This window comes from Mobula hypostoma, chromosome 18, assembly GCF_963921235.1.
Source record: "Mobula hypostoma chromosome 18, sMobHyp1.1, whole genome shotgun sequence".
NCBI classification, from domain to species: domain Eukaryota; kingdom Metazoa; phylum Chordata; class Chondrichthyes; order Myliobatiformes; family Myliobatidae; genus Mobula; species Mobula hypostoma.
In genome coordinates this window covers 9,759,234-9,772,490 of record NC_086114.1, presented here as the reverse complement: position 1 = coordinate 9,772,490, position 13,257 = coordinate 9,759,234, and the positions used below count along the sequence as shown (strand labels likewise).

At 40.8% G+C, this 13,257-nt stretch overlaps 1 protein-coding gene across 7 annotated transcripts in view; it reads right to left on the bottom strand.

Annotated features, from left to right (window-relative positions):
* The window catches only part of dlg5a (discs, large homolog 5a (Drosophila)), a 235,166-nt gene that overhangs the window by 87,010 nt on the left and 134,899 nt on the right, over positions 1-13,257 (bottom strand). For all 7 annotated transcript variants that reach the window (XM_063070421.1, XM_063070424.1, XM_063070425.1 and 4 more), the window contains exons 7-9: positions 10,499-10,770; positions 6,559-6,871; positions 430-660 (exon numbers count right to left, since the gene is read on the bottom strand). In XM_063070421.1, coding sequence (XP_062926491.1) covers positions 430-660; positions 6,559-6,871; positions 10,499-10,770 — 816 coding nt within the window. The remainder of the gene's footprint in view (positions 1-429; positions 661-6,558; positions 6,872-10,498; positions 10,771-13,257) is intronic.

The window sequence follows — 13,257 nt, the reverse complement described above, 5'->3', positions numbered from 1 at the left end:
ATCAGCGTGTTCATTTTCTTAAAGGAAAACTCAATTTTTAAGCAACTAGAAATACATTTGGTATCATTAATTTTTCAAAGATGAAAAACATGAGGGCGGCACGGTTAATATAACGCAGTAACAGTGCCAGAGACCCGGGTTCAATTCCTGCTGCTGCCTGTAAGGAGATTTCAAGTTCTCCCTGTGACTGCGTTGGTTCCCTCCAGATACTGTGGCTTCCTCCCACATTCCAAATCACAGAGCTTGGTTGATTAAATGGTCACACGAGTATAATTGGGCAGCTCTCTGGAAGTAGCTGTTACTTTGTATCTCTTAAAGAAAATCTAGCTTGTAAATATTACACAAAATACAATGGAGCACCCACATGATTAAGAGAAATTTACAGTACATGCAGTGCATAAAACAACTCTGTATAAGGGCAAAATTCACCTGTCGAGCCTGGTAGTACTCCCGCAGCAACTGATCTCTCTGGATGATAGCTTCTGTTCTTTCTTTCCTAGCAACATCTCTCTCTTCTTTCACAGTCTCAATATCCTTACAAGCCTGATCAAGCTCCTTTTGAGCTTCTGCTTTGTCCTTCACTTCATGGCAGTATTTCTCCAGCAGTTCATTCCTCTCACAGATAGCATGATCTCGCTCTACCAACGCAGAATGAAGCTCCTGAAATTTAGTTGCACACAAGCGATGTCACCATTTTGATAAACATGACAAAAGCACCATCTCATATGCTGCTCCCATTTTGAACTCATAAACAATCTTACTTTTGGAAAATGTTTGCTGCAACAAATGTAACAGATGGTTTTGATGTTAAATATCACATTCATATTCATGTAAATATGTAGGGAATACGTTACGTGATCCCCTTTTACCCTTTCAAAAGAAACATATTACAAAAGCATGAGCATTGCCAACCAGCAATGACATTAGTTAATGAAATGCTCAACTAGCAACTACGGGTTGGCACGATAGGATAGCAGTTAGCATAACGGTTTACAACACGAGCACCACCAATTCAATTCCTACCACTGTCTATGAGGAGCTTGTATTTGCCCCATGTCTGTGTGGGTTTCCTCCCGGTGCTCCACTTTCCTCTCACATTCCAAAGACATATGGGACTAGGGTTAATGAGTTGTGGGCATGCTATGTTGGTGCCAGAATTATGGTGACACTTGCAGGCTGCTTCCAACACATCTTTGGACTGTGTTAGTTGTTCACACGAAATGATGCACTTCCCTCTATGTTTCAATGTACATGTAACAAATAAAGCTAATCTTTTCCCTAAACTACTCTGATGAGACATATTTTGTCTAACCCTATTAATTCAGATTTATTAATTTATTTTATCCTTTCCAGTCCAAGTGCCAGAAACATGAATGAAAACATCAAGTGCTGGAAACACACAGGTCAGGCAGTATCTATGGAGAGAGAAATAGTGCTAATCTTCCAGGAACAATACTCTTCATCAGAAACATCAACCCTGCTTCTCTTTCCTGATCTGCTGAGAGTTTACAGCATTTTCTGCTTCATGTGTATTGTTTCTGTTTGAGAGATTAGACAGGGTGGAGGGCAGAGATCCAGGTTGGGACTGATATGACAGCAACAATGTTTTCCCTTCCTCACTACTATTAGTGACAAAGACACACATGCTGACAGGTTTCCATGACTACGTCGGGAAACTTGATTCTTGCCTCGTATTTTACAGCAAACACCATAACTGACGTATAGAATTTAGCAGATTGTGAGCATGTTCCTTATTTTATTGCTAAGTGGAATTGAGTGCACTATCTTTCTTTAAATCATATACAGCATATTCTGGTTAACTGGGCCGTTGGTTAATCAGGGCAACTGCTTATTTGGGGCAACTCTTAAAGGAAAAGAAATTGACAAAATTGCCTAGATTCCCTTTGTTTATTTGGGACACTAAGCAGCTTAAATATGGCTGGTGAATGTTGTGAACATTTTCTAATTAGCATCAGTCATGAGCACATCGTGTGACCGTTAAGACACTACACCATGCTTATAGCTAACAGTTTTAAATAGTGTCACTTGTGTGTGCATGTGTGTCTGTATATTCAAAACAATGATTTTTGTTGTTGATAGTAGGAGAGTAATTAACAGTAAGAAAATTCAGAACTTTTTCTCGCTGCGGTTTCAATCACTCAAGCTTGGAGATGCCAGAAATGGCTGGAGTGAAAATGAAACAATTTCACTACTTCAGTAAGTCAAAACTACAAAGAATTTGAAGGTATTGACAATCATCATGAATTTTACAATTAAAATGAAGATTTGGATGCAATTGTTGAAAGCATTATTTTAAGCAAGTCCACTATCTGCACTAGGTATCTGCTAATTTTGCTCAAAAGAACATGTCAGCATATACTGAATGAATTCTTCTGTTGACAACTATTAGGAACTAATACAGTTCTATAGTACTGCACTAGTTTTGGTAATGTTCTCATTTATTCTGCACTTAATTTAAATACATAATTTATTATTCAGTTTGCCTTTTTATACCTTTTAACTACTTCTATGAAACTTCAGCTATTTGGATAGCCGCTTAATTGGGCCAAAATGTACGGGTCCTAAAGTGTCCCAATTAACTGGAATCCACAGACTTTTACTATTTTGATCAATATTATACTCTATTTCATTAAAGATTCAGAACTGCTTGCTAACCAAACAGCAATGTATTTTAATACTGCCGAATTATGATGTAGAATTTATTCAAGTCACTTGAAATGAATAGAACACCACACTACAAACTTGCGCAATTACCATGGCAAGAATAAGATGCAAAATATAATATCCCTTAACACATTGTTCAAAAAGCTCCTCGCTGTCACTCACAATACGAGAATTAGCCAAGTATAGTTTGCAATCTTAAATTTCATCAGTTAAGGAGATACATTTTTAGTCTCATGATTTGTGAGGTCATCAGATGCTGTGTTCCCTTCATAGAGTAGGTTAAAAGGTTGGCACAACATTGTGAGCCAAAGGGCCTGTACTGTTCTATGCTTAATTGCAGACATTAAAAGTAGAAAAATGTGCTGAAATTCACTGAAGAAATAATAAGCAGGATGGACAAAGTTGATGTTGCACACTTGGATTTTCAGAAGGCCTTTGAGAAAAGTGCGACACATGAGGCTGCTTAACAAGCGATGAGCCCATGGTATTACAGGAAAGATTCTAGCATAGATAAAGCAGTGGCTGATTGGTGGCAGGCAAAGAGTGGGAATAAAGGAGCCTTTCCTAGCAGGCTGTCGGTGACTCATAGTGTTCCACAGGGGTCTGTGTTGGGACTGATTCTTTTTATGTTACATGTCGATGGTTTGGAAGATGGCACTGATGGCTTTGTTGTGAAGTTTGCAAACGATATGAAGACAGATGGAGGGGCAGGTAGTTTTGAGGAAAGGATGGTACAGAAGGACTTAAGATAGATTAGGAGAATGGGCAAAGAAATGGTGGTTGGATACAGTGTCGCGATACATGGTCATGCACTTTGGTAGAAGAAACGAAAGGGTTGACTATTTTTTTTAAAAGGAGAGAAAATACAAAAAACTGAGCTGCAAAGATACTTGGGAGTCCCTGTGCAGGATTCCCTAAAGGTTAATTTGGAAGTTGAGTCTGTGGTGAAGGCGGCAAATGCAACGTTAGTATTCATTTCAAGATGACTAGAATATAAAAGCAACGAGATAATGATGAGAATTTATAAAGTACTTGTGAGGTCTCACTTGGAGTATTGTGAACAGGTTTGGGCCCTTTATCTTAGAAAGGATGTGGCGAAACTGGAGAGGGTTCAATGGAGGTTCATGAAAACGATTCCAGGATTGAATGGCTTGTCATATGAAGAACACTTGATGGCTCTGGGCCTGTATTCACTGGAATTCAGAAGAATGGGGGGTGACTTCATTGAAATATATTGAATGGTGAAACACTTTGATAGAGTGGATGTGGAGAGGGTATTGAGAGGAGAGTCTAAGATCAGAGGATACAGCCTCAGAATACAGGGGCATCTTTTTAGGACGGAGATGAGGAGGAATTTCTTCAGCCAGAGAGTAGTGAATCTGTGGAATTCTTTGCCACAGCAGCTGTGGAGGCCAAGTATTTAAGACAGAAGTTGATAAGATTCTTGATTGGTCATGGGCACGAAGGGATACAGGGCAAAGACAGGAGATTGATGCCGAGAGGAAAATTGGATCAGCCATGAAGGGCCTGTACTGTGCTGTCAATCAAGCTATGAGATACCGAATCCAGCAAGGCCTGGCTCACCGTTTGGTTGTGATATTAATTAAAATTCCACTCTATCTTAAATATTGCATATGCAGCAATAGGATGATAAGGATAAAGAATAGAAGACTGACATATGACAGCAAAATAACTGAACTCATCTCATCAGAATTCTGGCATGAAACTCATCGTATTTCAGACCAAGATTAGATTAAATCCTGGACCTTAAAATAACCCTCTAGCATTCCTCCTGAATATCAAAAAAATTCACTGAATGCAAATAAGATTGTCAAAAGCCAACCAATTAAGGGGTGGTGTGACAGCATTGAAGTTAGGAGAGATATGCATTTAAAATTCACTCCCATAAGAAAATCAGCTGGGAGCAGATACCCTGCATTGTAAAAACTATGCCCATGTGATGACTTGCAGCAGAATAAAAGTCAGGAGCTTTCTATTTTGTGCAGTGTTATCGACTTCAGGTTACCATCCACTGTATCTCCCCAAAAACTGATAGAGGAACCGAAATCATGTAATACCGTTGCTGGAAATTTTTGATTCAAACCTAAACAAAAGCAAAGTTATCACTGCTGGAAGAATTACCAAACAGAGCACTACTTTACTTAAGGCAAATTTGTGGCTGAAGAGTAAAATACCTGAAATAATAAATTGATTTTGTTTAAGCAGCTCACCAAAAAATCAATCTGAAGAGAATGTGGAAATTGAACAGTGGAGGTACTTAAAATGAACAATCTGCTGATGGAACTCAGTCGATTGAGCAGTATCTGTTGGGTGGGGGGGGGGAGAAGAGAGGAACTGTAAACAATTCAAATTGAAAGCCTGCATCAGTCAACTATTCCTTCCTGCTGAGCTCCTCCAACAAATTGTCTGTAGCTCCAGATTCCAGCATCTACAGTCTCTTGTGTCTCCCAGGTATCTAAATACCAAGATGAATTAATTCTAAAATCAAATTATCTTATTCTGTCTGCTTTGCATTAAACTCAAATCTCAATTAGCTAGAGAATAAGAAAACTTACATTTTCACCAGTGGCACCATTCTTAAACCGTACATTAATGACTTCTTTGCACCAATGGCTATTTTAAAAATACAGAACTCCATCCAGTTTCTAATCATGGAAGCTTAAAGGTCAATGTGCCAGTGTCAGAAACAGTAATTTAATTAATTTGAGGATTATGAACATAAGGATGCCACTCTTCCTAAAACTAGAGGTTACGAGTTTGGGGTGAAAAGTGAAATGTTTAAAGAGAACATGAGGGTGGGGTTGGGGGGGGGGGATTTCTTCACTCAGAGTAGTGACAGTGTGGAACAAACTGCCAGCATAAGTGGTGGATGTGGATTTGATTTTAACATTTAAGAAGAAATTAGATAAGTAAAAGGAATGGTAAGGGTATGGAGGGCTATGGGCTGGATGCAGGTCAAATGGGACGAGGTACAATAATAGTTCGGCAGCCTGTTTCTATGCAGTAGTGCTCTATGACTCTAGTTGCCTTGACACTGCTTTGCTCAAATTGTTTCTTTGAAAATCTCACCAATAATGAAGGATATTTCTCCACCTAGAACTTTTGTTTCAGAAGCGAAACTGCATTTTAGCCCTGCACCACGGGAAAGGATAGAAAAATAAACTAGTCAAGCTCAACTCTCTCAAAAGCCTCAATGAGGGCACATATACATTAAGCATTTGAATTTTCCACTTTATTTCTTGACTGAATTTATTCATTGTTATTAGTTTAATAAATTCAGGTATTTTCAAATTCCAAACAATAGTGATGTTTTCATCCTAAAACTGAAATTGCTAATAGAATGAGAGAAAAATTCAAGCTTTACTTCGTTATTTCTTCACAAAATCTTAATTCCTTTCATATAATCACAAACACCTTTTATTTTTGATCTTTTTCACTGTCAGAACATTGCATTTACACAGCAGTTTGCATAACAATTTTAAAAGTTACATGCAGCTTTCCTACAGCCAGATGGGTAAAGATTTAAATTCTGGATTCTGACATTCTAAGAGGACAAATTCCAAATGTTCATTCTACTACTGACAGTTTTTCAAATTTTTAATCAAAACACTAAAACAAATCACCTCACAGAATTAGCAATTCCAAGCTCCCTCTCCAGCAGTGGTTGGAATATCAGCTGACAACAAAGAGCCCAGTAATCACCCAGTTCAATCAGAAACTCACGTCCCTCTTTGAAGTCATAATACAATTTCCACTTGAAGACTTTGTAGACAATGAGAACAAGAATATTTTAAGGGATTCCACAGTGCTAGAATGAATACTAAGGAGCAGGAAGGTGCCTTAAGGTCTTACCTGTCTCAGAGCTTCAAGCTCTTCACCAGCCACTTTTCTCTCTGATGAGGTGTTTTTCAGATGACCCTGAGCCAATTCCAGTTCTGTCTGCAGTTTGTCAATCTCCTTGTGTACCTGATCTCGTTCACTCATGACTAGTCGATATTCATTTAGCACCGTATCCCTTTCTTCCTTGTATTTCTCTGCATCCTTCACTGCTTTCAGCTGTAACGTCTTGTATCTGGTCACCTCAGTTTGTAATCGTTCCATTTCCCTCTGGAGTTCTTTGTTCTGTACTGTTGCTTTACTTAATTCATGCTGTACTGAATCATACCTTTAAACACAAAATAAAAATTACAGTGGGCTCCAGTTAATCGGAGTAGACACTTATTTGGGACAACTCTTAAAGAACAAAAACAAATTGAGAAAATAGCCAGGATTCCTTTTGTTTATTTAGGACACTATGCTGCTTAATTGAGAACAGGAGTCTGTTGCAGTTTTCTAAATTGCGTCAATCACATGCACTTGCGTAGCTATTAGACACTACACTGTGCTTTAAGCAAACAGTTTTCAGATAGTATCAGTTGCATTGTGTTTGTGTTCCAAAAGCAGTGATTCTCTGAGATTATTCGGGCAGTGGGCGAATCAGCCCTCTTGTGCTTCTTGATCTCGTCACTTGAGATACAGTGTCATGCAACCCTGCCACTTTGATTTGGCCCATGCCTTCATTAACCAGGTCCAACACTTGCCTTTACTGGATCCTTACACAAGTCATCGGGTTTGTGGGAGTGTGGCCAGGGTTAATCGGGGTTCGCCTTGGGTTAGTGAGGGTGTGTGCCCCCTTGGACCTTAGGATTAGGTTCAGGGGTAGGGCTGGTGGATGTATATGTGGGGTTGGGTGAGATAAGGTTGTGGAGTTTTGTGTGGTCAGGATGTGGGACTCTGGTAAATAGGGTAGTGTAGTGGCTGCGGGTTTGTAGGGGTGTGCCCAGGGTTAATCGGGGTGTCCCTTGGGTGAGTGGGGGTGTCTGCCCCCTTGGACCTTAGCATTAGGCTTGATGGTAGGACTAGTGGATGTATATATGGGCCTGGGAGAGATAAGGTTGTGTGGTGAGGTATGAGGTGCTATGGTGCTATGGTGGATAGGGTAGCATAGTGAAGCCACTTTAATCTGGCCCATGCCACATTAAAATTCAAAAGTATATTTTGAAACAAAAAAAAAACAGAAACCATGGATGACCGCGGAGGTGCGTGCGCTGCTGAGGACCCGTGACTCCGCCTTCAGAGCAGGCATCAAAGCAGCCCTAACAACAGCGAGGGCCAAACTGTTCTGGGCCATCGGAGAGGCAAAGCGTCCACACGCTCAGCGAATCCACAGCCATTTCCAGGACAGCGGCGACACGTGGCGCATGTGGAAGGGCATTCGGGGCATCACCGACTACAAGGCAACACCACCTGCCTGTACTGGTGATCCCTCCCTCCTAGATGCGTTGAATAACTTCTACACTCGTTTTGAGGCGGAAAATGACACGGCGGTGAGGAAGACCACCCCTCCTCCAAATGACCAGGTGCTGTGTCTTACCGTGGCCGATGTGAGGAGAACCCTGTGCAGGGTCAACCCACGGAAGGCTGCTGGACCAGACAAAATTCCTGGCAGAGTGCTTAGAGGATGTGCAGACCAGCTAGCAGAGATTCTCACTGACATCTTCAACATATCCCTGAGCAGCGCCATCGTTCCAACGTCCTTCAAGGCTACCACCATTGTCCCCGTGCCGAAGAAGTCTTCAGTGTCCTGCCTCAACGACTACTGTCCCGTTGCACTCATATCCATCCTCATGAAGTGTTTCGAGAGGCTCGTCATTAGGTACATAAGACCCTGCTGCCCTCCTCACTGGACCCACTGCAGTTCGCATACGGTCACAACTGTTCAACAGACAACGCCATTGCCATCACCCTCTACCTGGCCCAAACCCACCTGGACAAAAAAGACACGTACGTTCCAGTGCTGTTCATAGACTTCAGTTCAGCATTCAACACAATCATTCCTCAGAAACTGATTGGAAAGCTGAGCCTACTGGGCCTGAACACCTCCCTCTGCAACTGGATCCCAGACTTCCTGACTGGGAGACCTCAGTCAGTCCGGATTGGAAGCAGCATCTCCAACACCATCACAGTGAGCACGGGGGCCCCCCAGGGTTGTGTGCTCAGTCCACTGCTGTTCACTCTGCTGATCCACGACTGTGCTGTAACACACAGCTAGAACCACATCATCAAGTTCGCCGATGACACAACTGTGGTGGGTCTCATCAGCAAGAGTGAACAAAACAAAAGAGATGGTTGTTGACTTCAAGAGGACATGGAGCAACCACTCTCCGCCGAACATCAATGACTCCTCCGTAGAGATCGTTAAGAGCACCAAATTTCTTGGTGTTCACCTGGCAGAGAATCTCACCTGGTCCCTCAACACCAGCTCCATAGCAAAGAAAGCCCAGCAGCGTCTCTACTTTCTGCGAAGGCTTTGAGAAGTCCATCTCCCACCCCCCATCCTCACCACATTCTACAGAGGTTGTATTGAGAGTATCCTGAGCAGCTGCATCACTGCCTGGTTCAGAAATTGCACCATCTCCGATCGCAAGACCCTGCAGCAGATAGTGAGGTCAGCTGAGGTCATTGGGGTCTCTCTTCCCACCATTACAGACATTTACACCACACGCTGCATCCGCGAAGCAAACAGCATTATGAAAGACCCCACGCACCCCTCATACAAACTCTTCTCCCTACTGCCATCTGGCAAAAGGCACCGAAGCATTCAGGCTCTCATGACCAGACTATGTAAAAGTTTCTTCCCTCAAACCATCAGACTCCTCAATACCCAAAGCCTGGACTGACACCAACCTACTGCCCTCTACTGTGCCTATTGTCTTGTTTATTATTTATTGTAATGCCTGCACTGTTTTGTGCTCTTTATGCAGTTCTGGGTAGGTCTGTAGTCTAGTGTAGTTTTTGTGTTGTCTTACATAGTTCAGTGTAGTTTTTGTATTGTTTCATGTAGCACCATGGTCCTGAAAAACGTTGTCTCGTTTTTACTGTGTACTGTACCAGCAGTTATGGTCGAAATGACAATAAAAAGTGACTTGATTTGACTTAGACTTGACTTGATTTGGAATACTGTTTGCAGTTCTAGTTTCCACATTATAGGAAAATGGGACTATTCTGGAGAATGTGTAGGGTAGATTCACTAGGATGTTACCTGCATTGCAAGGCTTTAGTAATGAAAGGAGATAGGTTAGGCTTGGTTCGTGTACCCTGATTAAAGGAATTAGGTTTAATATCATTGACATATATCATGAATTATGTTGTTTTGCGCAGCAGTACATCGATACATCTTAAAAAAATATAAATTACAATTATATAGATATAAAATAAGTAGTGCATAAAGAGAGCAAAAAATAAAGGAAAAATAGTACGGTAGTATACATGGATTCAGGAAGCTGAGGGCTGACTGGAGAGAGTATAAAATTTATGACAGGCATAGATAAGGGAGATAGTAAGAATCCTTTTTCCATGGTGTGGGTGTGTAAAATAAGATTGTACAGGTTTAAGGTGAGATGAGGAAATTTAAAAGCAAATCTGATGGATAAGATTTGCCCTACAGAAAGCGAATGCTGTTTGGAAAATATTGCCAGAGGAGGTGATGGAGAACAGATACAACCCCAACATTTAAGAGGCATCCAGACAGGCACTTAAATAGCCAAAGGAAAGAAGGATACAGACCCAACGTGGGCAAATGGGATTAGCACACAGATAGGTACAATGGTCAGCATGGATGTGATGAGTCAAAGTGTCAATTTATGTGCTAAGCAACTTTAAGAAAGTGACTCAAAGTTTAATTAAAACTACATGACTTTTCAACACATCAGGCTAGAACTTAGAACCACTGTGCATCAGGATAACCATTCACCTTTTCAGTGTGGATAAATACTGTTGCTGGACAGATGTCTTCTCTACAACAGCAGCATCTGTTTGCTTCATGAGCATCTCATTCTGCTTCTGGAAACGCCGATTCTCTTCTTCCATCCGCTCCAAACGGCTGAGGTCAGTATTATGATTGGCAACCTTGTCATTGTACCGTTTTCTCAGTGTATCATAATCTTTCTTTAAGCTTTCTAATTTATCCATGGCAGTATCATACAGTTTATTTAGAATCTCAGATGAGCCATTTTCCCTCATAACCTGCAAAACAAAAATTGAGTAAAGTTAATCAGTCCAAATCTTAAGAGACAAAATTTGAATTTTAAAATGTTCACATGATGGATCTTATCACAGTCCAAAACAGCCACATAAGACTTTTTGCGCTGCATCACTCTCTATATTCTGCTCATGGTGTGCTACATTTCAGTGAGTTTCTGTTTCCTATCTATTTCCTGTATATATGACCAAATATATACTTTGTTAGAATCTTTTGTTGGTGCAGTGAGAGATTAAGTATGGATGTTACATCAGTTTTGTATAACTGTACTGCCTGTATTAAACATTCTTTCTAGAATGGGAGAGAAAATAATACTAAAAAAAATTTATTTCACCTAAATCCCTACTAATATATGATTATGAAGACACGTAGTCCTCTTTTATTGTCATTTAGTAATGCATTCATTAAGAAATGATACATTATTTCCTCCGGTGTGATATCACAAAACACAGGACAAACCAAGACTGAAAGAACTGACGAAACCACATAATTATACATATAGTTACAACAGTGCACAATACCATAACTTGATGAAGAAATCCATGAGCACAGTAAAGTTCAAAGTTTCTCAAATGTCCCACATCTCACGCAGATGGGAGAAGGAAGAAAAACTCTCCCTGCCATACCGACCACAATCCGACTCTGAGTCATCCGAAAACTTTGAGCTTCGATCAGCTCTCTGACACCGAGAACTGAGCGCCATCTCTGTCCCAGCTATTCGACCTCCTTCTCGGTTGCCAAAAGCAGGCAAGGCCAGGGATTTTGAGGCCTATCCTCCGAAAGATTCCCAACCAGCAGCGAACGGGCGTTTCAGAAATTTCTTCAGATGTTCCTCTGTGCTTTCATGTCCATTCTCCATCAAATCAGAATTGTCCCTATTTAACGCATACGATATCATTTTCACCGGAGAGCTGCACACACGCAAGCGCCGCCATCTTCTCCTCCCGCTTCATCAGTGAAGATGTGAGTTACTCACCTTTCAGTACTTCATAACTCTATATCTAAGTACAAGGATAGCAACCTTACACCTGTAAATTCCTCTGCCAGTTACACACCATCTTGAGCTGAAAATATATTGCCACTTCTTCAGTGTCGCTGGGTCTAAATCTTGGAGGTTTTCATCCAGCAGCATTGTGGGAGCAGCTTCAACAAAAGAACCACAACCATTCTAGGTGACAATTCACCATTGACTTCTCAAAGGCATGCAGAGAGGGAGAGTACAATGAATAGAGAGGAATGTAGGCTTGGAATTAAATCAGTAATAAACGAACAGCAATGCCTCATAAAAGGAAAGAATTGTCATTAAGGACCTTCATCAAACAGGACATGCTTTCTTCTCATTACTACCATCAAGGTGGTGGTACAGGAACCTGAAGACACACACTCAACATTTTTAGGAGCAGCTTCTTTCTCTGTGCCATCAGATTTCTGAACGGTCAATGAAACAACAAATTTCACAACATACTGTATGTCAGTAATAATACACCCGATGCTGACTCTGAATTTCTGATCGATGCTGCTAAAAAGAAAACCCCTACATGTTACTTTTTTAATTTGGTATTTTTCTTCTCAGTAGAGGACTGAAAGGAAAAAGGTCTCTAACTCTGATCTCTGCAGACCGGGAATATCCAATTGAATCGGTTAGCATCAAGTTGCCTAAGCTAAGCCAAGCAGAGGTTGCGATGATATGACAGGATGCACTTCTCCGATTGCAATGAAATTTTAAAAAACTGAGGACTAATTGGTGTTGGGCCACCACACAAGGATCAAAGACACTTTTGACATATTCCACATCTGAAACCCACTACTAAGAATCAGAAATCAAAGCATTCATTTTAGCAAAGGTCCAGCAAGTGGTAATAAGGCATCAAACCTAGGTAGGTACAGCAGAGCTTAAAAAAAAGGTTTGTGTACCATTTAGAATTTTCTCGATTTCTGCATTAGTGTGACCTAAAATGTGATCAGATCTTCACGCAAGTCCTGAAACTAGATAAAGAGAACCCAATTAAATAAATAACACAAAAACATTATACTTTTTCTTTATTTATTGAGAAAAGTTATCCAATATTACATGTATTTGTTGGAAAAAGTATGTAAACCTTTGCTTTCAGTAACTGGTGTGACCTCTTGTACAGCAATAACTTCAACCAAACGTTTCCGGTAACTGTTGATCAGTCCTGCACATCGGCTTGTAGGAATTTTAGACCATTCCTCCTTACAAAACTGCTTCAACTCTGGGATGTTGGTGGGCTTCTTTGCATGAACTGTTTGCTTCAGGTCCTTCCAGAACATTTCTATAGGATTAAGGTCAGGACTTTGACTCAGCCATTCCAAAATGTAAAATTTCTTCTGCTTTAACCATTCTTTGGTAGACTGACGTGTGTTTAGGGTCGTTGTCTTGCTGCATGACCCACTTTCTTTTGAGCTTCAATTCACGAACGGATACCCTGACATTTTCCTGTAGAATTTGA